The sequence below is a fragment of the Phyllostomus hastatus genome, unplaced genomic scaffold (genome assembly GCF_019186645.2).
Source record: "Phyllostomus hastatus isolate PE091 unplaced genomic scaffold, TTU_PhHast_1.1 phas_contig_137, whole genome shotgun sequence".
Taxonomy (NCBI): Eukaryota; Metazoa; Chordata; class Mammalia; order Chiroptera; family Phyllostomidae; genus Phyllostomus; species Phyllostomus hastatus.
This window is the reverse complement of record NW_025333583.1, coordinates 7,835,122-7,863,106: the sequence shown is the minus strand read 5'-3', so window position 1 is coordinate 7,863,106 and position 27,985 is coordinate 7,835,122. Positions and strand designations below refer to the sequence as shown.

Below are 27,985 nucleotides of genomic sequence, written 5' to 3'. Positions count from 1 at the left end.
TGCGTCACTCACTGCACAGGGCCCCCAGGCCAGTTCTGCCCTCCTCCGCCACACAGAGAGCCAGGGACAGGGGCTGCATCACTTTTATTGTCTCCCATCACCTCTGGTTCCCCTGCCTCCCCACCCCTGCCCGGCATAAGGGCATGCGCCTTCCAAGCTGTCCGAGGGCACCCGCCTGGCCTGGTTCGGTCCTTCTAGCTACCTGCAGAGGAATGACTCCGCGTGGGGCTGGGGAGAGAGTGGGTACCACCTTCCTCCCTGGCAGAGGCTGGGCACCCACACGGGAAGAGTGGGGCCCTCACCCTCTGCCCCACCCGTGCTGGGCCTGTGTCGAGGCTGTCTTTGGGGCAGGGAAGTGGGGGCTGGTTAGGGTATGCAGGGATCAGGGTGGAGGGCGGGGCATCTCCTACGTGGGAAAGAAAGGAAACGGGACTAGCTCAGAAGCCTTCCGCCCAGGCTGACGCTGAACTCCCTGAGGTGGGCAGAGGCCGGCAGAGAGCAGGAGGGGGGTGAGGGACAGGTGGCGGGCACGAAGCAGAAGCATCGGGAAGGATAGGAACTTGGGTACAGATGGGGTGCTCAGGTAACACGAACGTGGTCCAGGGACGGGAGGGAGAGAGGGGAACTCTGGACAGGAAGGGGTGTAGAAAGGTGGGAACAGCTGCCCTGCCTGAACCAAGTGGTTCTGGCTGAGACCAGAGCTCCCTCCTCTCTTCGCCTGGGTGAGATCTCTGGCCTCCCCCCCTCCTACCTTCAAGACACTCCAGAACCATCTTGCTATCCCAAGTCCTGAGAAACCTGGGTGGGTGTGTCTCGGACCACTCCTGCTTGGCCAGCCCGCCTGCCCTAGTCGGCTCCACTCACCCTCGACCAGCAGCCGCGTGTGGGCGCTGTCTTCGCCGGCCTGGCAGCAATAGGTGCCCTGGTCCTCGGGTCGCACGTCATGGATGACCAGGCTGTGGGTGGGGCCATGGCTGCGCAGCTCGTACTTGTCTCCCGGACACAGCTCCATCCCCTCCCGCAACCAGCACACGTGGCCCCCTGAGCGGGACACCGTCACCTCCAGCACCGCCCGGCGGCCCGCTAGCACCGTCTTCTCTCGAGGCGGGCGGCGGCACATCTGGAGAGGCAGTGCTGGGGGTGGAGGCCGAGGTCTTAAGTTAATTGGAAGAGAAGACGCAGGACCCCCACCCGCCCGAAGGAAAAACGCATCTTCCCTCCCCCTGCGTCCTCAACTCCTGGTTGCAGATCTCTGTGCTACAGGCCCATTACTCTGTAGCCTCAACCCAGGGTCCCCTCCTCCCCAGGAAACGCACTGCCCTCTGTGACCCGCCCCAAGAGAGCTCCTCGAGGAAGGAGCTTTCCCAGGACCAGCCACCAACCTGCCGGCCCCACGGAAAGTGACGCCCACTCCAGGCAGCGCTCGCCGCAGTTGCTTACCCTCCACCTCCAGCTCAGCTGCGGAATGGGCGGGTCCCGCCTGGAAGCGGACCTCACCCGCATCCTCCGGGCGCAGCTCACTCAGCACCAGAATGTGTTTCTTCCCTGAGGATGAGGGGGGCGCTGGCGAGGCTGGAGCCGCCTCTGGGGCGGGATCGGAGATGCGGGTGGGGCCGGAGTAGGTCCCCACCTCCCCGGTTGATTGGGACGCGATAACTATGCGCTAGGGCAGGGGGGCGGAATTGGATGGGCGGAATTGGGATGCCGAGGGGGAAGCGGAGCCGGCCAGGACAGAGGGCTCAGAGCTGGGGCCAGTGGAGAGACAGTGAGACTGCTCTTTGGCTCGGGGGCCGGGCCCATTCGGACTGAGGGTGGGACTTGTCGTAGTGGGGCGTGGCCTGTGGGAACCCCGGACGCGGCAGCACGGGGCCAGAACCAGTGGAAAGTCGGCCAGACCTTCTTGTCGGATGCGGACGCGGCCTCCGGGCTTCAGGGGGCGGCCTCCGAGCTTCCAGCTCCCGGTGGTCTCGACCTCCGACACAGTGCACTCGAACGTGGCGCCGTCGCCTTCGCGGGCTCTCACCGACTGGAGCTCGGAGACCACGGAGACCACCCGCTCTGGGGCGGAGCCGTGGGCGTGAGGCGGGACGGGGGCCGAGGGGGGACTCCCGTCCCGCCCCTCTCCCAAGAAACAGCTGAGTCCGCCCCAGGGAAGGGCCGATCTGCAGCCCACAAGCCCACAGTAGTGTCCGGCCCCAGAAGCACCCAGTACCCACCGTGCACGGTCAGGCGGACAGGGCCGGCGCGAGCCGTCCCCACCGTGCAGCTGTAGGTCCCGGCGTCCGAGGGGCCGCAGCGCCGCAGCTGGAGAAGGCGCCGCGTACCGAGGGCCTGGAGCCTGAGCCGAGGGCTTGGGAGGAGCGGGCGCCCGTCCTAGGGGTGGGAGTGGCAGAGGGTCGTGGTGAGCCGGCGGCCGCAGACCTAGGAGGCGGTGGCGCCCTCTGTTGATGCCAAGAGGTTTCGGGGGGGACGTTTAAACTTGTCTGTGTCCCCCAGGCTGGGATGGAGCCGTTCTGCGCCTGAGTACTGAGCTAAATGCCTCACTGGGAAGGTGTCACCTTTTGAGCCCGATAGGGCTGAGAAGGGTTTTCACAGGCGCGGGAAGCCCAGGGTCATGTACCAACCACACTGGCCAGGTGCGTGGATTCTGGAATTTATTAGGTAAATCTGGACTCAAATATGGGCTCTGCCCCTTTTGTCTTCCCCTGGGCAATACTTCACCCTACAGAGCCCCAGCCTCCTTGTAGGTAACATGACAATAAGGAGACCTACCTCAAAGGGTTGTTGTAAAGTTTAAAGGATTGAATGTAGAGCAAATCTGAGCTCAGGGCCAGGCATGCCCACTCGGTATTCTAGTGTGTTTGGGGCGCTATCCCTGTTGTTAGGATGCTGAGGTGGGCTGGGCTGGGCTCTGACCTTCTCCCAGATAGCGTCAGCCAAGGCCTGGGAAAGCTCGCACTCGAATGTAGCTGTGTCACCCTCAGTCACCTCTAGGTCGTGTGGCGCCTGCACAATGGTCACTGGGGCTTCTGGGAGAGAGGAAGACAGTGCAGAGGGAGCAGGGGTGAGGGCAGGATGGGGACCTGGCCCCTGGGGACGAGAACACGCATGGGCACAAGGGTCAGTGGTAGACACACTTAGGCCAGGCCATCAGTGTGGAGGTCACTGGTGAGTGGGGGATGTGCTGGGACAAATGGTCCAGGGGGATGCTGGTCAGTGGTCAGTGAGGCAGGAGTGGCCAGCTGGCAGTAACACTTGAAGGTGGCCAGTGTGGGACATGCTGTTGCTAGATGGGAGCAGCGGGGGAGGGGGGCGGCCAGAGCAGAGATACCAGCGGAATCCCCCATAGACAGGCATGGCCAGTGGGGGCCACATTTGGCTGGAGGGACAGGAGACCTTGGACCATGGGGGACACAATGGCTTCAGAGGAGCAAGGGGGACCTTAGAACAGGTGTGGCCAGTGGGGAGCACACCGGGCTGGAAGCAGCGATGGGGACACCCAGCAGAGCTGCTAGTGGATTCATCCTTGGGCACAGACAGTGTACCACTGGGACTTGAGTGGTCAGAAGGCCACGCTCAGGCAGGCAACAGGGGTGCAGCAGGCAGGTGTGGTCAGCAGGGTCACATTCAGAGCAGTCAGTGGGGCCATGGTCAGGCAGGCAGGCAGGAGGAGGGCCCACACTGGCGCGGGCGTGCTCACAGTGGCACAGTCAGTGGTTCGCAGGGATGGGAGGCTCAGTGGAGCCACGCTGCATCATGCTGGTGAGGAGCCACACTCAGGTGGGGCAATCACTGGGGCCACTCAGGGCCCAAGGGTCAGGGAAGTCACACTCGGAGAGGTCGGTGAGAGGCACACTGGAACAGGCATGGTCAGTGGGGGCCACACGGGGAGGGGGGTCAGTGGGGTCACACCCAGGAGGTCAGCAGGCAGGTGGTGTGGCCCCGAGGCCGCACCTCTCACAGTGAGTCTGGCCGCACAGCGCAGGGAGTCCGCGGTGAAGGAGATGCAGCCCGAGTCGGCCAGGCCCAAGCCACCGAGCACCAGGCGGTGAGTGTGGCCCTCTGCGTGGATGTGGCACTGGGGGCCCGGGTGCAGCCGGACTCCCCCCCGGGCCCATTCCCCGGTCACACCCTCCTGGGACAGCTCCAGCTGGAAGGTAGCACTGCCCCCCTCAACGATGGCCATGTCCTCCAGAGGCCTCAGCACCCTTAGCTGCCTCGCTGGTGGGGGGAGACAGGGAGAGAGGGAGGATGAGAGCTCTGGCTCTGGGCATGGATTTAGGGGGGCTCACACACCCCTTGGCTCTACCTGCCCCACCCCTGGCACCCAACCTAGTGAGGGCCTATCTCGTGAAACTCAGAACCAGGGTGCGGGAGAAGGGAGCACGGCCCACCAGAGGTGGCGGGGGGCGGGGGGAACGAGCTTATTGGGGCCAGGAGAGGGGACACACAAAGGAGGTGGGGTGTGGTTAGAAGGGTGAGGAGTCTGGGGGAGGGGTGCTGTGACCCTCACCCAGAAAGAACACAGAACTGGGAGTCAGACATGCCAACATAGGACCCTAGCTCTGCCGCGGGGTTTGTGTGCTGTGAGGCCTTTGACAAATTGCTTAACCTCTCTGAGCCTTGGTTTCCCCACTTACACAAGGCAAAGAGCAGTGCGACATGGGTTTACTGTGACTAAATGAATGAAATAAGAAGAGCAAATATCACCAGCGAGACCCATCTACCAAGCTCTGTGTGGACACTTTTCATGTTATCTCATGTAATGTCTTCAACGACCCTTGAAGTAGGGGCCAGCCACATTTTTAAGAAGACCTGGCCCAGACAGGTTCAGTAGTTTACAGGAGGCCTCAGGGGAACAGAAGGCTCCAGCCTGGGGGGCGGGGGTGCTACTTGCCAGGCTTCCCTGCTCCTGAAATGGGACATCAGACTAACAGAGAAACGCCACGAGTCTTTCTAGAAGGTAGTATTTATGTTTATAGCAAAGCCACTGTGGACATTTGAAATGGGAGGCACCATCCACATGGGCTTCTAAGGTGAGCAGAAAACATTAGAGAAAAAGTAAAGTTTGGCTCTGGGAAGGCCACTTCGGGTCACGTTCCTGGAGGTCAGCCAGGGCTGACTTGCCTCGGCGGCAAGGGGCACTTCGGTGGGGGTCTGAGGGCCCGGGGCCACCGGGAAAGGCTGTGCCACGGGCGGACTGCGTGCTAGGAGAGGACCGGACACTCACGCCTCACGCTGAGCCTGGCCAGGGTGCGGTCGTGGTGGCTCTCGCAGCCGTAGGTGCCCTGATCGGCCAGCACGACCCCACAGATGAGGAGGCGGTGCACGTGGCCCTCCTGGGCCACGGACAGGCGGGCGTCGTGGGGCAGGGGCTCCCCGCCTCGAACCCAGCGCACGGCCCCCGCTGTGCCCACGCGGCCTGTCTCCACTTCCAGGCACACGTCCTGGCCTTCCTCCACCCGCACGTCCTGCAGCCGCCGAAGGAACAGCAGCTCCGTTTCTGGGGAGGAACGGGAGGGCGGGGGCCATGGAGCCTGGAGGGGCCTGGAGGCTGGCCCCCTGCTCCACCTCACCAGTTTGCCCCTGGGCACCAGGGCGAGGCTGGGAGGGACTGGGCTGGGAGGACAGGTACAGGGAACGACACCACGGCACCCCCACGGGGATCAAACCTCGAACGTGGAGCCGGGCGCTTGTGGCTGTGCCCCCTGCTTGGGCGGTCACAGTCCCCGCGTCCTTGAGCTGGCACCCTCGCACGGTCAGGGTACGGCTCGACCCGTTCCGGGCCACCTCCAGCCCGGGCCCGGGAGCGACCACAGCCCCGTTGCGCAGCCAGGTGACGTCGGCATCCGGAGGGAAGACTTCACAGCGGAACGTGGCATCGTCACCCTCGTGCACGGTGAGTGGCATCAGCTCCGAGACCAGCTTCGCTGGCGGTGGCTCTGGTGGGGGGAGGTCGGGCACTGAGGTGGCCTGGGTCTCTGCCCCTCCCTCCTTTCCACCCCCGTCAGCAGGTAGAGGACTCACTCCCAGTTATTTAACAGGCCTTTCCCGAGCCTGCTGTGGGCCAGCTACGGGGGAGTCCCCGAGGACGAGGTGCCAACTCCCTGCCTCCCCCGGCCCACTCCTCTCCACCCTGGCCCGGCGCCCCACCTGACTCCCTAACGACAATGAATCACTTACCATGGACCCCCTCAAACTGTCACAACAGCCCTGATAAAACTAGCCCTGTCCTCCCCACCTCGGAGCTGTTCGAAGACTCAAGAGAAGTTAGGTAACTTGCTGGGGTCACACAACTTGCTGGATTCTGGGATGCAGAATTCAGACCAGAACCTGGGGGGTCACCCCAGAGCCCCTGCTTTTAACCACTGGGCGATACCTCTTCCTATTTGAGGGTTTCTGGACAAGGGGCCCCCCAGGCCCCTATCCAAGCAACGGCTGTGCATGAACTGGGTGTAGCTAGAGGCAGCGAGGCGGGGGTGAGGGACGAAGGGGTCCCAGAATGGTGGGGGCGTGTGGACTTTGGGGGCCCAGGGCCCACGGGGTGTGAGGGGTGCACTGTTACCTTCCACATGGACGAGGAAGATGCGGCTGTCCTGGGGGGCGTCGCACAGGTACTCCCCAGCGTCTCCGCGCTGTGCCCCCCGCACCCGCAGCGCCTGCCTTGCCCCGGCCTGCTCCAGCTGCACCCGCCCCTGGCTGGCCAGTCGCTCCCCGTCCTTGTACCAGCGCACAGCGCCCCCGGGCCCAGAGAGGTGCACCACCAGCTCTAGGTCCCCGCCTGGGGTACCACGGACCCTCGTCTGGGCCGCCTCGGGGGCCACCACCCTCACGGGGGGCTCTGTGGGGACAGAGCTGTGGGTCACGGGGAGGGAGTGGCTCGAGGGCTGTGTGGAGGGCAGTGGAAGGCAAGATGGGGAAAGGCTCTGGGGGGGGTGGGGTGAGGAGTGACTGAGGCATGCTAGTGAGGCAGGGGAGCTCAGAGAGCAGCCCTCAGGCTTCCCGCCCAGGCTGCACTCACCTGCCACCTGGACGGTGAAGCTGAGGCTGGGGGCTCCTGGGGCCTCCCCGGACTGACAGGTGTAGAGGCCTGCGTGGGCCGGCTCTGCAGCCTGGATGCAGAGGATGCGGCGGGGGCCCTCAGCGCGGAGCTCCAGGCCCTCACCCTCCCGCACCGGCCTCCCGTTGTGGCTCCAGGAGACAAGGGCGCCCGCCCGGGACAGCTCACAGCTCAGCATCACCAGCTCTCCGGGCGCCACACAGAGTGGGGCGGGGGCTGCCTCTGGGGCGAGGAACTGGACTGGGGGCTCTGGAGACAGAGAGAGGGAGAGAGAGGAGGGCATCAGCTTGGGCTTGCTTCCCCCTCCCCAACCTGGGCTGGCCGGGAGCACCCACCAGCCAGGCTGACGTTGAAGGTGACAGCTTCATCGCGGGTCTCGCACACATACTCCCCAGCATCCTCAGGCTGGGCGTGGGGCAGGGTCAGGGTGCGGGCGGGCCCCTCAGCACCCAGCTGCAGGGCGTCTGATGCTTCCACCTCCAGCCCATCCTTGTACCAGCGCACCTGGGACCCAGCAGGGGCCACCTCGCAGCGCAGCTCCACGCGCCCTGGAGCCCCAAACTGCAGGTCCAGGGAGCGGGCCGCGGGGCGCACGATCCTCTCTGGCGGGGCTGGTGGGTGAACAGAGAGGGGTGCAGGCAGGCTCAGCCTCACCGGCTAGCTCCTCAGCCCTCTCCCTTCACTGTGCAGCTCCTGGGAAAGGTGCCAGCTACGATCCATGGCAACTACTGTGTGCCTGGGGCTGTGCTAAACACACAGTGCCCCTCCCTCCACCGCTCCTGACACTCCCCAGAGGGGTACGGCTGCGGGTTCCACTGCACAGAGGACCTGAGGCCTCTTTGGAGGGCGGTGACTCGTCCACGCTCACATGGACAGACAGAGGTGGACCGGATCTGTCTGACCCCAGCAGACACCCTCCTGCCTCTCCCCTACTTCCTATTCCCTTTCCCTGCTTGGCCTCTGGTGCACTTATACCACCTCAAAAACCATCTGTTTTATTTACTTGCTGTCTGTCCACTCTCATTCGAATGCTCGTTCCATGAAAACAGAAGGTTTTCTCTTGCTGGTTCATTACTATCCCCCTCAGCACCTGGAACGGTGCGGAGCACGGAGTGGTTGCTCAGTACATACTGGTGGACTAGATGAATGGATGAGTACACCTGATTGCCACGCTCTCTTTACCGGGCCCCTGGCCCCTGTCCTGAGCTGATCTGGAACCTCCAGCTCTCTGGTGGCTGAGAACAAGGACACTGGAGGAGGACAGGAGGGTGGAGAGGGGGAGCACTGTGTGGGCAGGAGGGGAGCCCTCAAGATGCAGAAAGGTGGAGATTTGGGTGCATGTCCCTCAACCCCCTGCTTTTCCAGCTCTGCAGGGTGCCCCAGGGGCTGCTCGCCTGTGACGGTGACGGTGAAGAAGGCGGAGTCGTCCCCAGCGTCGCACACGAACTCGCCCCCGTCGGAGGGCTGGGCCGCGGGCAGCACCAGGCGGCGGCGGGGCCCGTCACTCTCCAGCACCAGGGACTCGCTCTCCTCCACCTCGAGCCCGTCCTTGTACCAGCGCACTGGTGCATCCTCCCGCGACAGCTCACACACGAGTGCCACACACTCCAGGCTCACGGCGATCAAGGTCACCTCGTCCCGGGGGTAGATGATGCGTACGGGGGGCTCTGCAGAGCGGGGGCAACCACAGGCTGTTACGAGCGGACGGCCAGCCTCCCCGGAGCCATTCGGCAGCACCAAGCCCCTGTCACCCGCGCTAAGAAGAGTGATGAGGATAATAACGAGGGACCGTAGGCCCACAAACTGTCCTCTCCAGTCTCTGCAGCCAGAGGGGTGACGGAACCCAGCATGCTTCAGATCGGTGCACTTGCCATGTCGCATAACCGCCCCCGCCGCGCCCACTGGGGCACCTGCGTCATCCATCACGGTAGCATTTCCTCAGGGTAACACAGAGGAGCACTCACTCCGCGCAGAGCCATTAGGGAGTACAAATAGCCTCACTGTGCCTGAGCTCAGGTTTTACTGAAATGATGTCGGATACCTAACTTACAAAACGCCTTTTGGTTTTGAGAGATTTCTCTACTTTGGAATTGTGGATGAGGGATTGCGGATCCGTAACAGCAGATGCTTGTATACCCCTTTCTCGGGTTCCAGGAACAGCCCTCAGCACTGCACACATTCAGCCCCCACAGCAGCCCCTGGGGTAGGCTTTGTTTATCCCCAATTTCCAGATGAGGACACTGAGGCGAGGAGGGATCCAGCAACTTCCTGAAGGTCACAGCTGGCCCCGGCTACTCTAGGGCGGGAGGAAGAACCGCCACCTGTTAAAGGGAGGCGCAGGCTCTGCGAGCAGTGGCGGGGATTCTGAGCCAGGCGCAGCTCACAGGTCAGCAGCACACAGGAACGCTGCATCTGCATGAGTTACCAGCACCTGTCTGAGAGCTCCCCAGGGACACTGATTGCTGATTCTGGGAGCTCATCTCCAGCTGCTCACTGGCAGTTACTCCTGCGCAGGAAGAAACCTGTCACCATGGGAAGGGACAGTGCACTGAACCAGGGCTTGCCCTCATTCCCGGGGTACTCTGGGGGTCTTCCAGAACCTTGTCTGAGACATTCTGGCGCTCCTTTAACATTCGGCCCCCTTGTGGCTGGGATGGGGAACTGCTAGCTTCCTTCAGTTTGTGCAGGGTTCCCAGCGTGGGCAGAGCAGCCCACCAGCACACTCAGCCCTCTGCCTCTGCCTCTGCCAACCACCGTCCTAACTGGGCTTGTTCTGAGTCCAGGGGATGCAGGCTGGTTCTCTGGGACCCATCAAGGCGGGCTGACTGCGGTGTGACTGCCTGTGGGGTGGGGTGACGGGGCTGGGGTGCCTGCACAGCCTCGGGACCTTGGCTTGGCATCAGACTCGATTCTCCTTGGTCCACAGCTGGGGTGGTGGTGTGTGAGCTTCCCTGTGAAGAATCTGATTGCTCGTGTGCAGGCCCAACGTGGGCTGGCACAGGTGTGGCCGAGGCCACTGTATCTGGCCAGGGCGGGTGCTGGAGAGCTGGAAGGGACTCACTACAGGACAGATGCACAGAAAGGCTTCTTAGCTTTGTGGGCGTGCCTGTGCCAAGCTGCACTGTTTGGGGCCAGGGCGTGGGGGGCCCTAGGCAGCCCAGCCCAGGATGAGGCATTATTCCTAGGACAGGGCAGGGGAGGGGCAACAAGACCGGCAGCAGCAGCAGCAGCACGGTCCCTGCAGTGCAGCGGCCAGCGGCGCCTAGGCCCTAGCACCCCCAGCACCTCCACGCCCCCACACCGGGACTGGCTGTGGCCCCAATGCTCCCGGCACCGAACTACCACCGCTTCCACAGTCGTCCTGTGCTTTCTCCCCCAGCTCCAGCCCAAACCCCACCGATTCCCACTGAGCGAACTCGGCCCTGCTCCAAGTATCCGTTTTGAAGGCGCTTCCTACCGCCGACCTGGTTAGCAGACCCCGGCCTTGGGCTCTCACTACTCCCTGTGGTGACCTTCGACAACCCACACTCTAAGACTCTCTACAGGGTCTGGCTTTCCCGCCAGCCTCCGAGCTCCTGGAGGGGAGCGGGCGTGTCTGCGTTTCAGCGACTGAGTATCTGGGGCCCAGCCCGGGGAAGCGTGGCGACTTTCTCCCTGGCTCTCTCGCTCTTATCTCGTGAGCCCCCTTGCCCTCGTCCTCCGCAGCACTTGTCCCGAGGTGTCACTGCCCATTTATTTCCGTGTTCATTGACTTAACACAGGGGTCGCCAGCTCAAACGCCCACAGGGGCCAGGTATTTAAGGCCAGTGGCTGAAGTCATCTGGGTTTGAGAAGCAGGCGGGTGGGGCAGGCACATGGGCCCCGTATGGGGGCAGCTGCTACTCAGCGCCAGCTGTTCGACGCCATGGGGGAAAGCGGGACCAGAGCTGCCGGGTCTTCCGCTTTTTCAAGAGGACGCGTCACTCTGGATTGTTATTTGAACCGTCCTGAGTTTGGTAAGACTCTGCAGGCCAAACAAAACACATGTGTGGGCTGCAGGGGGCCCTAGGGACCACCCACTTGCGACCCCTGGTTAACAGGTGCCGCCCCAGCTAGACCGGCAGCGCTCTGAGAACAGGGGATGGTTCTGCTCTGCGCACCAGTCACCCACACACCTGGCCCCACCTGGCACGAAGAAAGTTCTCCATAAATGAGACTGTGGACCTTAGCTACTCCTGGCCTCGGGCGCCTGCTCACGCAGGCGGGGAGGCCCGATACAGGCATCTGTAACCATGCCCTCGCCCCCCGCAGTGTGCCAGTTAGGGGCCATGTGACCCACTCCTCCAAGGGCTCAAGTCTGTCCTCTGGCGACCCCGGGCAGCTGGGGGAGGCGCACACCTGTGACGGTGACGGTGAAGGAAGCTGACTCATCATCGATTTCACACAAGTACTCGCCGGAGTCCTCCAGCTGGACGGCAGGCAGCACCAGGCGGCGGACGGTGTCCTCCTTCTGCAGGAGCAGCGCTGGGCTCTCCACCACCCCTTCCCCGTCCTTGGTCCAGCGCACCTCGGCCCAGGGCCGGCACAGCTCACAGGTCAGCACCACACGCTCCAGGCGCACGGCGGCCACGTACACCTTGCCGCTGGGGGACACAATCCACGCGGTGACGTCTGGAGGACGGGGACCGCACGGCCGGGCATCAGGGGCTAGGGCGACGGGCCCTGCCACCCCGCCTGACCCGTGCCTGGTCCCCACTCCTGGAATGTGCGCCATGCGAGGAACCGGGCCCTCCCTCAGAGAGCGCCTCATGTCTCAGCCGCTCAGACAGCTGCAGACAAAACCACTCCCCAAGCACATCAAGGTCACGGCCACAGCCCCAGCCATAGAACATTCCACATTCTCAGGTTGGGACAGGGACGTATGAAGGGTGGGACCGAGGAAGAGGAGGGTTGGGTGCCCAGATGGAGCTGGGGTTTCCCAAAGGCCTCAGATCTCTGACCCCTCTAGCACCGGCTAGAGGGGTCAGAGCCCTGAACTCTGCCCTTCGGCACCACAGCCTTAGCAGGGCTTTCAGCCGAACGGAGAGGGCGGAGCTTCCCTGGGACCAGCGTGTTTCTGACCACGCACTTCCTGCAATGACTGACCCTCGGGGTCCAGGCCATGAGCAGGCGTGTGGTCGGCAGGAAGAGGGAGGCCGGGGCAAGGAGCACCCCCCCGCCCGGTCCCGCAGGCCCCCACCTGTGATGGTAACGGTGAAGCAGGCGTGCTCCTCTCCGGCGAAGCACTGGAACTCGCCGCTGTCGGAGGGCTGGGCTGCAGGCAGCACCAGGCGGCGGTGGGGTCCTTCCTTCTCCAGCACCGTGGTGTCGCTCTCCTCCACTTCCTGCCCGTCCTTATACCACCGCACGGGGGCGCCCTCTTGGTCCACCTCGCAGGCCAGCACGACGCACTCGGAGGTGACGGCGTGCACAAACACGTGCTCTCGGGGGTGCAGTATGCGCACGGGGGGCTCTGGGGGAGCAGAGTTGGGGTCACACAGGCCCCCCCCCAACACGGGAGATGTGAGTCCATGACGGAGAACACTGGGAAGGTGGAAGCCATGCCGTGCTGGGGACGCTGGGGTAATGACGTGAGGCATAGCAGATTACCCGACAGAAGGATGCTTTGGGAGCCCACGGAGGGTCGGAGGCCACAGGGTGGGGACGTGGAAGGAGGGAGGCACAGAGAACCTCCGTCTGGGCTGAGAGGAGGTCAGTGCCACGGGCTGTGGCAGGGCCAGGAGGTGGGAATGACCTAGCGGTGCCACAGTGGGACAGCTGCTCCCCACGGGCAGTGAGCTTCCTGTCACTGGGTGCCTCTAGGCAAGGGCTAGAGGACCTCCTGGCAATGGAGTTGAAACCAGGTTTCCACTTAGAGTGAGGTGAGCTGGCTGAGCGGTTCCCGAGCCACCCTCCCGGAGTGGTTCTGCAGGCTCTGCCCTGTGTGTTCTGGCCCTGGCAGTCGGGGGGGCCTGGGCATTCGCCGCGCTTATAACAGGCCCCGCAGCAGCTCTGAGGCAGCCAGGACATGAACCAGCATCTGAGAACCACTGGACCAGTGCACTTAACACTCCCCTTTGACCCTGCCGCCTGCAACAGCAGGGTAGGCAGTCCTGCGTGTAAGCCCAGCTCTGGTGTTTGCTAGCTGTGTGATAATGGGCACATTGCACAACCTCTCTGAGCCTCACTGTCTTCATCTGCCAATGGGTGATATGCTGCCTTTCATCCGCTTGTGCAGATTAAACCGCAGGGTGTACGTGAAGAACCTGGCAGAGCAGCTGGCTAGTAGACGTCCAGTACAAGTTCGCCCCCACTCGGCCTAGTGGGACACGGTTCCCCACACCCTCACGCAGCAGAGGGCGCACGGCGGGCCAGTGCGCTTGCTCACCGGGGGATTAAGAAGTGAGTACCCAGTGATCTGAAACACATCCCCCCACCCACCCGGACCTCCCTGGAAGGGACCCCACCCCCAGACGGGCCGCCTTGGTGGGAGGGACCCAGGCCGCCATGGTTCCTGACCTTGAACGGTGACACTGAAGAAGGCCGAGACCCCTTCTGTTCTGCACTCAAACTCGCCGCTGTCCCGGACGTGGGCCGTGGGCAGGACCAGGCAGTGCTTGTGTCCATCCACCTTCACCACCAGCGACTCACTCTCCTCCACCTCCTGCCCATCCTTGTACCAGCAGGCCGGGAAGTCCATCCGGGAGAGCTCACACGTCAGCACGGCCCGCTCCAAGGCCGTGAAGGTCAAGGACACCTTGCCCTGGGGGCTCAGGATGTGCACCGGGCTCTCTGTGAGGAGAAAGTCAAGTCGCTTGCACGCAGGCCTTGTCGTGTGCACCGCCCCCACCTCTCTGCACGTGCTCACTCCAGGGTGTGGGGCCAACAGGCCAGACAACAGCTGTTCACACATTTGGAGTTTTAAAAAGACAAGTTTGGGCTTACACACCAGTTCTTAAGAGCAGTGGTTTCAGTGTGCACCAGGATTCCTAGGGAGCCCGTTCAAATGCAGACTCCTAGTTACTCTGTCCCCCGTCGTACAGGGACCGGGGAGGCTGCGTGATGACCCAGCTCTCCAGGTGACTCTGGTGGGGGCGATCCCGGGCTGCGTTTGGGACATGCTGCTCTGGCTGCCAGCTAATCCTTACTTTGCCCTTTTCCCGGGACGCTGGCAACTGCCCACCATGTGGGTGCTGAGGAATTCTCGACTGGCCTTACAATCTCTGGCAGTGGTGAGACAGCAAATGCCAGCGCACTCCCTGAGCTTTCAGACCCCCACCAGCTGTGGTCCTAGGGTGCCTCGGTCCCTCTCCTTCCCCGTCTCCATAGGCGGCAGAGCACAGCCCTGGAGCCAGACTGCCTGGGTTCGAAGTCCAGATCCACTGCTCATTAGCTTTGTGAGTTTCTTTGGCCTAGCCACTCGACCTCTCTGTGCCTCGGTTTCCTCATCTGCAGAACGGGTTGACAAAAGAGTCTACCTCCTAGGGCTGTTGAAAGCCTCGTGTTCATACATGTGAAGTGATGAGGACCGTGCCTGGCACATAGGAAGTAGCTATGTCAGCGTCAGTGATCCCGGGATAGGGCAGGAAGCTCGGGGCCTAGGGGCCAGGGCCTGTGTCTCTGAGATGACAAACGTGACAGAATTCCGTAAACCACGAAGCACCCCAGAGAACCTGGATATGATGCTGATGAACCAGCAAGGGGTCCCCTGTACGGGGCACGTGGTCTGCAGCCTGCCTGCTGGCCCGGGGTCCTGCAGCTCAGCCCACCGCGGGCGAGCCTGACTCTTGTGGCCCAGGTGTGAGAAGTGGGAGCAGCATTGGCTCCACTGTGCCAACGGGACTCGTGTCCCGGCCCTGTCTGCCTACCCCGGTGCCCACCAGCACCAACCTTGGATGGTGAGGGCAGCCGAGTCCTGCACGCCCGGGCAGCTGAAGCCAACGAGGGCCCCGCCGTCCTGGTGCGTGACGGCGTGCAGGACGAGCAGGTGCTGCAGGCCGTTGTGCTCCACGCGGTACCGCAGAGCCCCGGGCTCCACCTGGCCTTCCGACTCAGCGCTGCGGAGTTCCACCCCGTTGAGGAACCAGGTGCCCCGGATGACGGTGGAGAGAATAAGGGAGAAGACGGCATCCTCCCCGTCGTATACCTGCACGTCCCTCAGACCTGCCACCACGCGAGCTGTGGGCACTGAGAAGGGGAGAGAGTGCAGCCGTGGGAACCAGAGGGGCAACCGATGGAGGGCAGCCGCTCGCAGGGGAAGGACAGTTAAGGAGCCAGGGGCCAGGAGCTGCAGGGTGTGACTGGGGAGGCACAGGGCCCACTCACCGAGGCGAGCAGACCCGTGGAACACGACGTGGGGGCTGCGGCCGTGCTCGCTGACGGTGCAGATGCGGAAGCGGTAGTCACCCTCGGAGGGCACGCAGTCTCCCGACACCTCCACGGCCCCCGCGTTCTCCATGCTGAAGCACTGGACCCAGTCTTCCGAGCCTGCCTTCTGCCGCTCCAGCCGGTAGACGAAGGGGGTCTCGGGAACCGGCTCGGGAGGCTTCCAGGTCAGCAAGACCATGTTCTTTCGGCTCTTGAACATCTCCGCCAACACCGGGGGTCCTGGGGGTTTGTGCTTGATGCCTGAGACAAAGGCAGGGTTTGTCCTGGGGCCCCGCTCTGGCCACCCACCACCCGCCCGCCCACCGCAGGTCCACTCTGCCAACTCAGACACTGGCCTCTGGCCTCCCCTCCAGCTCTGGCCCGCCTGCCCGGCCCTTCGGGAGCCCGACCAAAGGCTCCTGCGCCCTCACATTTGACTCTGAGAAGAGTGGTGGTGTGGGAGCTGCCCAGGCTGAAGGTGACTTCGCCGGCGTCTTCTCGAGTGACGCCCGGGAGGACCAGGGCGTGCATGTGGCCGGAGCTGCTCTGGCAGGTGGCCGGCAGGTCCTCCCCATCGCGGCTCCAGCGCCCCGAGACCCCGGCCTCCCGAGTCTCTACCAGCAGCACCGCGTTCTCGCCCTCCAGGACGTCAAGCTTGCGGGGCAGCCGCTTCAGGATGGGCCCTGGGATGCGGACAGAGCCCATTAATCAGCCCGGGGTCAGGGCGCCATCCCCTCAGCCTCAAGCCTCGGCCTCCTCCCGCTGGCCGGCCGACCTTTGACTGTCACACTGGCCACAGTGCGCACGCGGCCCCGCATCTCGCACAGGTAGACGCCGTCGTCGTCCGCCTTTAGCCTGTGGATGACGAGGCGCCTGATGGTGCCCTCCTCGATCTGCTCGTATTTGTGGCAGGGCAGCAGCCGCTGGTCCTCGCGGAACCAGGCCGTGGGGATGCGGGAGTTGGGCACTCTGCACTCCAGCACGGCAATCCCCTGCTCGTGGCCCTCCACGTCCTGCAGGGGCCTGGAAAAGCGGAGGCGGGGCTCTGTGGAGAGGAGGGAGACCAGAGAAGGCTCTGCAGAGGGCCCGACCAGGAGAGGGACTCCTCCTGGCATCGTCCACAGCCAAACCCCGCATGAGCCACGCTGTTCGCTTTTTCCCCAGAGCTGGCGGGCACTGTGGACGCACAAGGAAAAGCTTCAGAAGGGAAGTCGGATGGCCTAAATCCTCATCTGACCCCGACACTGGCCCGTCACCTTGAGCAAGGCCATGTTAGGGATCCTGGGCCTCAGTTTCCTTACCTGTGAAGTGGGAAAGAGGACAAAGGGCTTGGACCACATCAGTGATTTTCAAACTGTCACTTGGGGCCTCTCAGGGGCACGACACAGACTCTGCTGGGGTCTGAGTTGAGTTTCCTTTTTAAAGGACTTTAAGCATTTTCAAAACTGCATTTTGCAAAAAGAAAGCGTGATGCTGGACACCAGCCGGTGGGTTCACCTGGGTGAGGATGCTGGAGAAGCGCTTATGTCCTACAGCTCTGGGAAGCTCTGCCTTCCTGCTGGGCGTTTGGTATTCATAGAGTTGAGCACCCCCTGGCCAGTGTGTGGCGGCGTAGCCACGAGGTCACCGCTGTGGCATAGGTGTTACAATGCGTGCCAGGCCAGGCTCAGAGATTTGCCAATTTTTTTCTTCTGCGGGGGGAGTTGGGAAATAACCAGTAAAGGTGAAATCCTGCAAGTTGTGATGAATTCCTTGCATGGAGAGCTTTAACTTCCAGTGTGAGACAAGGGTGTTCCCCTGTTTTCTGAGCATTTACTAGACATTGTTGGCGACTCGACTTTGCAATACAAACTTCCTCTCCTTCACCTCCCTCCTCTTGCAGACCTGGGGAGAGCTGTCCAATGAAAGGATGCTCAAAAATCGCAGGGCAGTTTTTCTCCCACATTTGCTTCCGTGTGAGCTGAGAGTTTCCCAGGGGGAGGGCTGCCACCCGTCTTCACCACAGGGCTCACAGACCAGACCCTTGGACGAATGCAGCCTCCACTTAAAATGTGTGTATTCAGCTGCCCTGGCTGGCATAGCTCAGTGGATTGAGCTCGGGCTGCGAACCAAAGTGTCGCAGGTTCGATTCCCAGTCAGGGCACATGCCTGGGTTGCAGGCCATGGCCCCCAGCAACCGCACATTGATGTTTCTCTCACTCCTCTCACTCCTCTCTCTCTCTCTCTCTCTCTCTCTCTCTCTCTCTCTCTCTCTCTCCCCCCTTCCCTCTCCAAAAATAAATAAATAAAATCTTTTAAAAAAATGTGTGTATTCAATAAAAGAGCCCGCTCGTTCTCACTGATTGGCTTTCTCAGCACATGTTACAAATCTGGACCTAAACATTGACAGCCATAGATAGCCCTGGCAGGGTAGCTCAGCCGGCCAGAGGACAGTCTGAGTGTGCCGACAAGGCGGGCTCCATCTCCGGTCAGGGCACAGACAAGAGTCAACCAATGAATGTGCAAGTGGAACAAATCCATGATTCTCTCTCTCTCAAATCAAGAAATTAAAAATAAATTAAACAATTTCTAGCCATCAAATGATCCTTTTCTCTCTAATATGTTGGAGCTTTAAATGGGATTTCCATGGTGGGGGCGGGGGAGGAGTAAAATAACGGAGGTTGAAAAGCCAGTGGACTAGAAGAAAAATTCTAGGCGCCTCTCAGTTTGCACATGAAAGGGAGGTGTTTTCACCATCTGCTTCAGAATCACCTGAGTTTGCTAGTAAGTTCCCGGGTACCATGGAGACCTACTGAATTCGATCCCCTGGGGGATGGCAGGCCGTCAGGAAACAGGATTTCAATGCTTGGCGCCTCCCCTCCACCTCCGCAGGGCGGCGCGGGGCACGAAGGGGTGGTCGGAGGTAGGAGGGTCTGGGAGGGGCGCCGCCATACCTTTGACGTGCAGCTGCACGGCGCTGAGCGTCTGGCCCGCCGAGTTGCGCGCGGCGCACACGTAGAGCCCGCGGTCCTTGGCCTGGCAGTAGAGCACTTTGAGCACGAAGCCGCCGTCGCGGTCGCGGTACATGAGGCGGCGACGGTCCGGGAGCAGCGGGCGGCCCTCCCAGTGCCATTCGATCTCAGGCTCGGGCTTGCCCATCACGTAGCAGCGGAACTTGGCGTGCTTGCCCTCGTTCACCCAGAAGGTCTTGGGCGCGCACTTGAGTGGCTCCACCACGGGCTTGGGGGCCTCGTCGGAGTCCTCCGGCGGGCTCTCTGGGGGCTGGTGCACCTGGAGCAGCGCGCCGGCCTGCGCGTGGCCGTGCGCGTTGCGGGCGTGGCATACATAGACGCCCGAATCGGGCAGCCTCGCCGCCCGGATGCGCAGCGCCAGGCTCGCGCCCCCGGTCCCTTCCGCGCGTCCAGGCTCCAGCACGAAGTGACTGCTGTCCCACACTTCGTCCAGGGCCATCCCGTCCTTCTCCCAGTAGAGCGTGGGCGCGGGGAGGCCCCCCACCTGGCATGTCAGCACTACCTCTGTCCCCCGAAGCACCCATTGCGACCGGGGCCCCGTTAGGAACACCGGGGCTCCCTCCCCGGTCCCGGGCGGCAGCAGCGAGGGCTCGGTGGACTGGGGGTCGGGCTCGGGGGCCGGCGGCTCCAGCACGGTGATCGCGGCCGCCGCGTAGGCCTCCCCCGCCGCGTTGCGGGCGCGACACACATAGACCCCCGCGTCGGTGGGCAGCGCGCCAGTCAGCAGCAGGCCGTGCTCAGCACCGTCGGTGGGGAAGCTGAAGCGCTCCGAGGCCGCCAGCTGCTGCCCGCCCTTCTCCCATACGACACTGGGTGGCGGCTCCCCCAGGACCACACACTTGAGCTCGGCCTCGGCGCCACTTACCACCCGCACGGGCCGCGGGAAGCGCAGAAAGCACGGGGGGCTCCCCTGATCGCCCGCGCTCGCCTTCATCGCGGCGGCCGCAGACGACCTGCAGCGCTCGAAGGAAGGGTGGGCGGTGGACGCTTAGAGGCCCGGAGCTGCGGAGGGAACCTGGGAGGCGGGGTGCGTCTGGGGGTCCCGCGCGGGGGTTGTGGAGCTCTCCCCCGAGCCGCCCGCTCCTGCCTGCCTCCTTACCCTCGGCCCGGACCTGCAGCTCTGAGGTGGCGGCGATTCCCGGGACGGGAGCCCAGAGATCTGGGGGCAGTCCTTCCTGTTTGCCTTCACAGCGAGGGGCCCGGCAGCCTCCCCAGCCAGCGGCCTGGCTTCCTGCTCCAGAAAGCCTCTCTTCCCAGCCCCCTCCCACAGCCTGGGCCTCTTCCCCTCCTCCCTCCCACCTCCAGCCGCCAGGTCCCCAAGCACCCGCCAGGCTTGGGCCTGAGTGGCAGAGGCGCCTGCAGCTGCCAATCCCAAAAATATTCTCTGATGACACAGCTGGAGGATAAGAGCCCAGACCGGCTCCTCGAGGCTAAGTTTAGAGCAGGCGGGACCACCTGCCCCCCCCACCAGCCCCAGTTCAAGCTCCAGCCTCAGCCTGTCCTCCCGTGACTGGCCGGCAGCTGCTTGTTTGAAAGGGGCTCCAGAGGGTCTCAGGGGCTGGTGCATTGTCTCCCTGACAAATAACACTTTTAGGAGCTGGCAGAGCCCCCCTCCCAGCCTCCTGTCCTACCTGATGTCACCTCTGTGTTGGGTCTGGGATGCGAGTCACGGTGTGTGTGTGTGTGTGTGTGTGTGTGTGTGTGTGTGTATGCCAGGGGTGGGGGGAAGGGGTTGTAGGCATGGGTCAGGTCACTTGGGGTGAAAACCCTCCCCAGCACCCTCCCCAGCACCCTCCCCGCATTCCTAGCGGGAGTGGGAGATAAGGCTCAGGGCCACAGACATCTGCGTCAGAGATGAGGTCTCAATGCCATAGGCAGGGGCAGCTCAGACTGCAGGGCGGGGGAAGGCCTGGGGAAGTCTGGGGTGAGAGGGGCAGAAGAGGGCGGGTGGTGGGATGGGGAGGAGACAGAGGGGAGGCCCGGGGCAGACCCTGACAAAGGAGCACAGGGCAGGGTGTGGGCTTTCCTCTGGCGGGGACAGGTGAGCTATGTTGCCCCAGCTGCCACTGCTGCTCCTCGTGCTGGTGGCCGCACAAGGGGGCCATGGCTGCCATGGGCCGGAGCTGGACAGGGAACTTGTCCTGGCCAAGGTGAGGGCCCTGTTCCTGGATACCTTGGGGTCCCCGGCAGTGACCGGTGAAGGCGGGGACCCTGGAGTCAGGCGCCTGCCCCGAAGACATGCTGCGGGGGGCATCATGCAGAGGGGCTCTGAGGCTGAGGAGGAGGATGTCTCGCAGGCCATCCTTTTCCCAGCTCCAGGTAATGAGGGTGGGGAACAGCGACTCCGAGAAGCAGTGTGGTCCGTAGCCTGGGATCGGAAGGCAGGCAGGTCTCAGTTCGAATCCCAGACCTGCCACTCAACTGCTGGCTTTGCAACAGTGGGCCAGTTACTAAACCTCCCTGAGTCTCTGTCTCCTCGTCCACAAAATGGGCGATAATACCTGCCTCTCAGGATTCAGGGAGGTGGTGTGTCAGAGGGCACGGCTCCTTCGGAGGCATTAGGGGGATTTTTGCCTGGGAGGCCAGGGTCTCTAGAGACAGAGATTCGTGGGTATGGACCCCTTTCTGCTGCTTTTTCTCCTTTCTCTGTCTTTGCCCCACGTTCCACCTTGTTTCTTTAGCCCTAAGTAGCTGAGACTTGGGCAGACGTCAGGCATGCAGGAGAAGGATTGGCTGGGAAACTCTTCTGAGATACTCAGTTCACCATCTCTTGAGTTCCCTTCTCGCCTCCCCATGTTCCTCTAACTCAATGCGTAAGGGTCTCCTCTAGGTGGGCTTTCTGGTAGTCCGGCCCACCTTTCTTCTAGAGAGGACCCCACGCAGCACAGCGAGTAGAAGTATGGCTTTGGGATCAGGCAGAATCCTAGCCTGGCCACTTAGTGGCTACAAACTACTTTACCTTTCTCATCTTCAGTTTCTTGATCTGCAAAATGGGTCAACTGTGAGGTTTATAATGTGAGAATCCACTTTCTCAGCCAGTCCTGGTTCATGCTTGTCTAGGGTAGCCTGTGTACCTGTCAGGGTAAGGATGCCAACTGCACTTTCTTAGAAAGCACTGTCTTTTTTTTCTTAGCTATATCCTTTCTCCTCTTCCTGCTCTTCCTCTCCCTCCTTTTTGGTGTTAACTTGCCTTTATAAAGTGGACTTATTTTATTTTTTATTTTTTTCCAATAGGGATTTATGGTTACTTTTTTAAAAAAGATTTTATTTATTTATTTTTAGAGAGAGGGGAAGGGAGGAAGAAACAGAAGAGAGAAACAGCAATGTGTGGTTGCCTCTCATGTGGCCCCCACTGGGGACCTAGCCTGCAACCCAGGCATGTGCCCTGACTGGGAATCGAACCGGCGATCATTTGGTTTGCAGCCCAAGCTCAATCCACTGAGCTACACTAGCTGAGGCTGAAGTGGACTTATTTTAAAGAATTTATCCTGCAATATTTCTGACATGTAAAAAGACATAAAGAGTAATATAACAAATGCTTGTGTACACACCATTCAACTGCCCTCTTACACCATCAGATGAACAAAAATTTAAGTCTAAGTGACAGTTCCAAGGGTTGTTTTGGGAAAAGGGGCAGGGACCCTTGCACATTGCTGATGGGAATATTAATTAAATGGTAAAGTGACTGGAGAGAGAAGTTGGCAATATCTTGTGTTTTTACAATCCTTTAATGATGAAATAACAAATGCGGAGCCTCTGTCTGTTCTCCCAAGACTGCGGACCGTCCCGAGTCTGGCAGAGCATTCAGTGGCGAGCTTGGCAGGCTCCTGAATGGCAGCCCCTTCCCTCCTGTCGAGGAGGAGGGGTCCCAGGTTCTCAGTCAGGGCTGCCCTCTTCCTACCCTCTGTCCGCTGCAGGTTCCAGCTGTGAGAGCCAGCCGGCTGCCAGAGCACGTCCGGTGGCCGAGGAGGGTCTCTTCACGTATCTGTTCCGGCCGTCCCAGCACACACGCAGCCGCCAGGTGACTTCGGCCCAGTTGTGGTTCCACACAGGCCTGGATAGGCAGGGCGCAGCAGCCTCCAATAGTTCTGGGCCCCTGCTAAGCCTGCTGGCCCTGTCGTCTGGAGGTCCCATGACTGTGCCCGTGTCCTTGGGCGAGGCACCCCCTCGCTGGGCTGTGCTGCGCCTGGCCGCCTCCGCACTCCCCCTGCTGACCCACCCCATCCTCGGGCTCCTGCTGCGCTGTCCTCTCTGTTCCTTCTCAGCACGGCCTGAGACCACGCCCTTCTTGGTGGTTCACACGCGGGCCAAGCCACCAAGTGGAGGGGAAAGAGCCCGACGTTCGACTCCCCCGCTGCCTTGGCCTTGGTCTCCCGCTGCCCTGCGCCTGCTGCAGAGGCAGCCGGAGGAACCCACTGCGCATGCGCACTGCCACAGAGCGGCCCTCAACATCTCCTTCCAGGAGCTGGGCTGGGATCGGTGGATCGTACACCCTCCCAGTTTCATCTTCTACTATTGCCACGGTGGCTGCGGGCTGCCCACCCAGCCAGACCTGTCTCTGCCGGTCCCTGGACCTCCCCCGACCCCTGTTCAGCCTCCTTCTCTGGTGCCAGGGGCCCAGCCCTGCTGTGCCGCTCTCCCTGGGACCATGAGGTCCCTGCATGTCCGCACCACCTCTGATGGGGGCTACTCGTTCAAGTATGAAACAGTGCCCAACCTGCTCACGCAGCACTGCGTCTGTGTCTGAGGGTGTCCTGCTGGCGGCGGAGCCCCCGCCGTCACCTGGTGGGGGGAATGGCAGAATTTGGGAAAATAGGTGTTTTCCATTTCCCTCCTCCCTCCACTTCTCTGCCTGAGGGCTCCCCTCCCCCTCCTCCCCTGCCCCGTGGTAACGTGGCAATAAACAACCCGGTGCATATGACTTGGCATTGCATTCTCGGGCTTCTATGATGCGGTCGGGGTGCGGAGGGGAGATCTGAGCCCTGGCAGAATGGGGTTGTGAGATCTCAGGTCACTTAGCCTCACCTGACCTTGGAGGTCTGGGGTTCTGGAGCTGGATTTGGATGCATGTCTGGCGAGAAGCTACCACATCTGGGGGTGACAAAAAGGTGGCTGAAGCTCCTGACAGCCACTCTGGAGGCAGAACTGGCCCTCGTGTCAGCTGGACCTGATACATTGGTCAGGTTGTCTGCGCCGCCACACCTAGAAGCAGCCGAGGCTTGCAGAGCACCTGCATCTGAGAGAGCCAGAGGCCCTTCCCCTGCCATTCTCTGCCCGAGCGAATGGGCACCTAGCTGGAGGTCAGGTGATTGAAAGACCGGTCAGAGATTGTGCCTTGGGGCCCCACTAAGGCAGAGGTTCAGAGCTGGTAAGATCTTGGATTTCTCAGGAGTTTGGGTGGGATGTAAAGCAGTGTCCAAAAGTTGACCAGGATGGAGAGGAGGTGGAAGAACGAAGACCTGATGATTTTAATTTGCTGAGGGCCCTGGAACTCCCTCGAATCTGTCACTGGCTCATGACGTAGCCCTTCGTGAACCTAGTTGTGCTGGGACCCAGGTTCTTAAAACATTCAGCCCCCTGATGCACCCTGTGTACCTTTCCGTTACCCCACTCAGTCCTTAATGTTGGATGCAAGGAAAGCCAGATCCTATGCTGGAAAAACGTGTGCTCTTATGTGAGCCTTTGTACACACTTTGTGTACATGCTGAGTCCAGAGCACGGTGCAAAGAGCCCCTTTCTTTTCCCATTGGGTTCATTCTGCCTGCGGTAATCAGCCATTGGGAACCCCCGCCACCCTTTCCTCCCTGCTTTGTTCACTCTCCTCCTCCGGGTCTTGCTATACTCCTGCCCCACCCCGGCTCTGGCTCTCAACCAGCTGGTTCCACCCCGTCTCCCTTTAACGCAGCTGTGGGTGGAGGGGAGGGTTGGGGATGCTCAGGTCCCTGGGACTGAAATTCCAGAGCACTGTCTAATATTGCACAACTGCGGAGTGTGTTTCTGCTCACAGACTGACTCATCAGAGACTCCCTCCTCCTAACCCAGCTGGATGGGGTGAGCTGGGGAGCATGCCCAGGAAGGGGATGTGGAGGGGAGAGAACCCCACCCGGCACCCTTGGGCTAACACCTCCCCTACCTGAGCTGAGCTGAATGAAACATGGTTTCTCCAAGCACAGGAGCCCACCAGAACAGCCCTTGGCAGTGGTCCCGCCGTAGCCTCAGTAGACACTGAATCCAAGAGAAGGCTGCTGCTGCTCTGGAGAGGAGATCTGCCTGTGGTAGCTCTGAGTCTCTCCCAGCACCTTCACCTACACCCAGCGTAGCAGCAAGGCCGTGCTCAGGGTTGTGGGGATTGCTACTCGGGCAGTGGACCGTGGAGACGACCAGATGGGCTCCGCGGGGCCGTGCAGGGCGGGGGATGGGAGATTGGCTTCATGCCAGCCTGAACATCACTCTCTCCCCCGGACTCTCCTCGCCAGATCCTCCCTGCCTGCGTGGGGCCTTTCCCTGGGATCTTCAATCCTCCTAGCGGGCTCAGGATTCTCCTTTTTCCCACGAGGACCACCTACAACCCTGCGTTGTGCAGACTTTCCCTGTCCCCGGAACGTGAATGGGATCTGAGGGCTGAGGACATTACTCAGGGGCGCAGCGTTCTGCACCAGGTCGCTTAGCAGGGTGGTGTTGCTGGAGAAAAGTTTTCATGTGTCAGAGACAAAGGGAGGAAAGTGAGTACAATGTAGTATTTTTCAACCAAACCAGAGGTATTCATTTTCAAGGGCTATCTCTTCTTCTCAAGTTACCATTTCTCTGTGTGTGTGGAGAACTGTTGTTTCTTTTATGGTATTGAGGTGATGGGAGAAGGTAGTGGTTTTTTGTCTGTCTGTTTGTTTGTTTGTTTGTTTTAAGGTTTTTATAAATGACAAAATTAAAACTTGGAAGTTCTTATTTGGACCCTAAGATTTTTCTTTGTAATTTTGCTGATGGAATTTCCATATCTGTGAAATCCGTGAAATCCTAAAGTCTGGAAGTCACTGGTCTGGGCCATCCCTTCCAGGGTCTTGAGGCCTTAGATTCTGCTAACTGAGCAGACCGGGGAGGTGCAGCTGCCCCTCCCTAAGAGAGGCAGACGTGACTAAAGCCGTCTTTCGTCTTCAGTGCTGGCCAGGAGACTAAGAGCTGCACACTTCAGTGATCCTCCCTGATCCCAGGGCTAATCCTCAGGAACCCTGTGCATACTTTTCACTCAGAGTTAGTCTGAATAGCAAACCCAACTCAAACAAGCTTAGATTAAAAAAAAAAATCACTGGTGGGGGTGAGGGACAGGACTGGGAAGAGCATCGGGGGGAAACTGGGACCATTGTAATAAAACAACAATAAAAAAATCTAAAAAAGCCCTGGCTGGTGTAGCTCAGTGGATCAAGCACCGGCCTGGGAACCAAAGGGTCCCTGGTTCCATTTCCAGTCAGGGCACAGGCCTGGGTTGTGGACCAGGTCTCCAGTTTGGGGGCACGTGAGGGGCAATCACACATTGATGTTTTTCTTCCTCTCTTTCTCCTTCCCTTCCCCTCTTTCTAAAAAAGTAAACAAATAAAATCTTTTTTTAAAAATTAAAAAAAAAAAACCACGGGCTTATATCAAGTCCAGGAGCACAGCTGGCTGAGGCAAGGCTGATGCTGGGATGCAAAGATACTGCAGGGATCCAGCTACAGGGTCAACATCCCCTCCTGGGTCAGCTCCATCTGTGCCTGGCCTGAGCTGCCTTCGTCACACTGCTTGGCCCAGCACGAGGGAGTTTGCGTGCAGAAGACCCAGAACGAATCTTGATGGCCTGACTGTCCTGATTAAGGTCACGGGCTTCTCCAGGAAGGGTGCCCGAGGGAACAGAATGAGTTAGTAACTTACATTATGTGTCCCAGCCCTGCAGCCCAGAGCCTAAAGCACAAGGGCTAGAGGTGAAAAAAGGTGACATCCCCAAAGCAGGGTACAGTTACCCCACAAAGACGGGCAGAGGCTAGAGAAAAGCACTGTTGTTTCCTCCTCCTAATTGTCTCTCACATTAAACCCTTTCTCTCTCCCTACATAGACACTATTTTGACCTTTAGGCAGCAATTCATTTTTTTTTTAATTTCATGTATTTATTTTTAGAGAGAGGGGCAGGAGGGAGAAAGACAGGGAGAGAGAAACATCGATCAATTGTCTTACCAGAACCAAACCCACACCCCAGGCATGTGCCCTCATCAGGAATCGAACCAGTGACCTTTCACGTTGCAGGACGATGCCCAACCAACTGGGCCACACCAGTCAGGGCTAGGGAGCAATTCCTGGTTGGGCAATTCAGCAGCCTCCTTCACCAGTCTCTAAGCAGTCATTCCCTCTCCTTCCAGGGCATGCTCACCTGGCCACCGTGAAGCAGTCACAAAAGCTCCAGAGGGGGTCTCTTTTGAAATCTTCTCCCAGCAGTAATGCCACTTTAAAGACTTTCTGTTATTATATGCCACTGAATTTTGGAAGCACGCATGCAAGGACAGTCACCCTTCTCTCAACAGACTCTCGGAATTAAGTATTCATGGGGTTACTGCGAGGTCTCAATTATCCATCATCTAAATGGGAACTGTTGCTTGGGGTGGTGAACACGCAAAACTCTCCAGATGATGCGTTGTGGGATTGAGCACCTGAAACCTGTATAATTTTGTTAACCAGTGTCATCCCAATAAAGTCCAGAAAAAGGAAAAAACAAATGGAAATCGTTGCTCTACAGCTTAAGCAAAATCTGAATGAACATCTTGCAGGTGATTTCTCCGTAGATGTATTCAAACTGAGTATGAAAGGAATGGCCCGATCTGTATTGTTACCTGCAAATGACTCAGATTTGTCATCACTTGAACGTCTTGAGGCTTTGTTCACAGGGACTGTCCCATATTCCTTTGCCTCTTTGAAGTGTTTATTCACAATTTTCCCCATAGAAAGTCAAATTATATGTGGTCCACTGTATTCATGTTCCCTTGAATAGCACCTTACAGTGGAGGGGCGCGGTGGTCAGTCCCTCAACCGAGGGGGCATATCCCCCGTAGTGGGAAACCTTTGAGGTGGCTGGTGTTCACGAAGTTTTAAAGACTGTGACTTCAGGTCTACCGGATGTGGAAGATTTTCATTTCACTTCGTCTTCCTATAATTCTGCCAAGGCCAATTTATTTCTTGTCATGCCACCACTGTGGTTGTTTTGAGGTTTCTTTGCGAGGTCTTCACTTTCTTATTAAATTCTGCAAATCCAGTGCTTTGGGGGGCCACAGCCCTGACGGCCTCTCCTGCTCCGTGGGGTGGTGCCGCCCTTGCCACCTTCTGCCAGCTCCCTGGGCTTATCCCTTGAGTGTTTCTTCTTTCCTCCTTTTTTGGAGGGTGGGCGGGGGGACATTCTGTTCCACCCTGTAGTTTGAACACATTTACTATCTTTGCTTACCATCATTTTTGTCTCTCACATCTTCCTCTTAGATTCATTTTTCTTAGTGTTGGCCTATCCTCTTTTATTATTGAT

The 27,985-nt window shown here is 60.1% G+C and overlaps 2 protein-coding genes and 1 pseudogene across 5 annotated transcripts; 1 reads left to right on the top strand and 2 right to left on the bottom strand.

Moving 5' to 3' along the window:
* Positions 1-67: 67 nt before the first annotated feature.
* On the bottom strand, positions 68-19,742 carry OBSL1 (obscurin like cytoskeletal adaptor 1). 4 transcript variants are annotated; one of them, XM_045855313.1, is made up of 21 exons: positions 18,379-19,742; positions 16,221-16,490; positions 15,877-16,128; positions 15,404-15,706; positions 14,969-15,265; positions 13,598-13,870; positions 12,279-12,551; positions 11,438-11,710; positions 8,455-8,727; positions 7,396-7,671; positions 7,022-7,309; positions 6,566-6,841; positions 5,673-5,942; positions 5,231-5,503; positions 3,955-4,221; positions 2,917-3,029; positions 2,217-2,373; positions 1,897-2,058; positions 1,441-1,545; positions 865-1,134; positions 68-202 (listed from the first exon to the last, which is right to left on the bottom strand). In XM_045855313.1, exons 1-21 carry the CDS (start codon positions 19,388-19,390, stop codon positions 195-197), a joined length of 5,691 nt encoding a protein of 1,896 aa, XP_045711269.1. In that variant the 5' UTR covers positions 19,391-19,742; the 3' UTR covers positions 68-194. The 4 variants fall into 4 exon arrangements, with proteins under 4 accessions (XP_045711269.1, XP_045711260.1, XP_045711249.1 ...); XM_045855293.1 differs by lacking the exon at positions 68-202 and having other exon boundaries at positions 221-1,134; positions 18,379-19,471; positions 19,556-19,742; XM_045855287.1 differs by lacking the exon at positions 68-202 and having other exon boundaries at positions 221-1,134.
* Positions 19,743-20,445: 703 nt separating this feature from the next.
* On the top strand, positions 20,446-23,361 carry INHA (inhibin subunit alpha). The gene is made up of 2 exons (XM_045854873.1): positions 20,446-20,775; positions 22,374-23,361. Exons 1-2 carry the CDS (start codon positions 20,505-20,507, stop codon positions 23,201-23,203), a joined length of 1,101 nt encoding a protein of 366 aa, XP_045710829.1. The 5' UTR covers positions 20,446-20,504; the 3' UTR covers positions 23,204-23,361.
* Positions 23,362-26,940: 3,579 nt separating this feature from the next.
* LOC123827801 lies at positions 26,941-27,655 on the bottom strand (annotated as a pseudogene).
* Between the last annotated feature and the right edge of the window lie 330 nt (positions 27,656-27,985).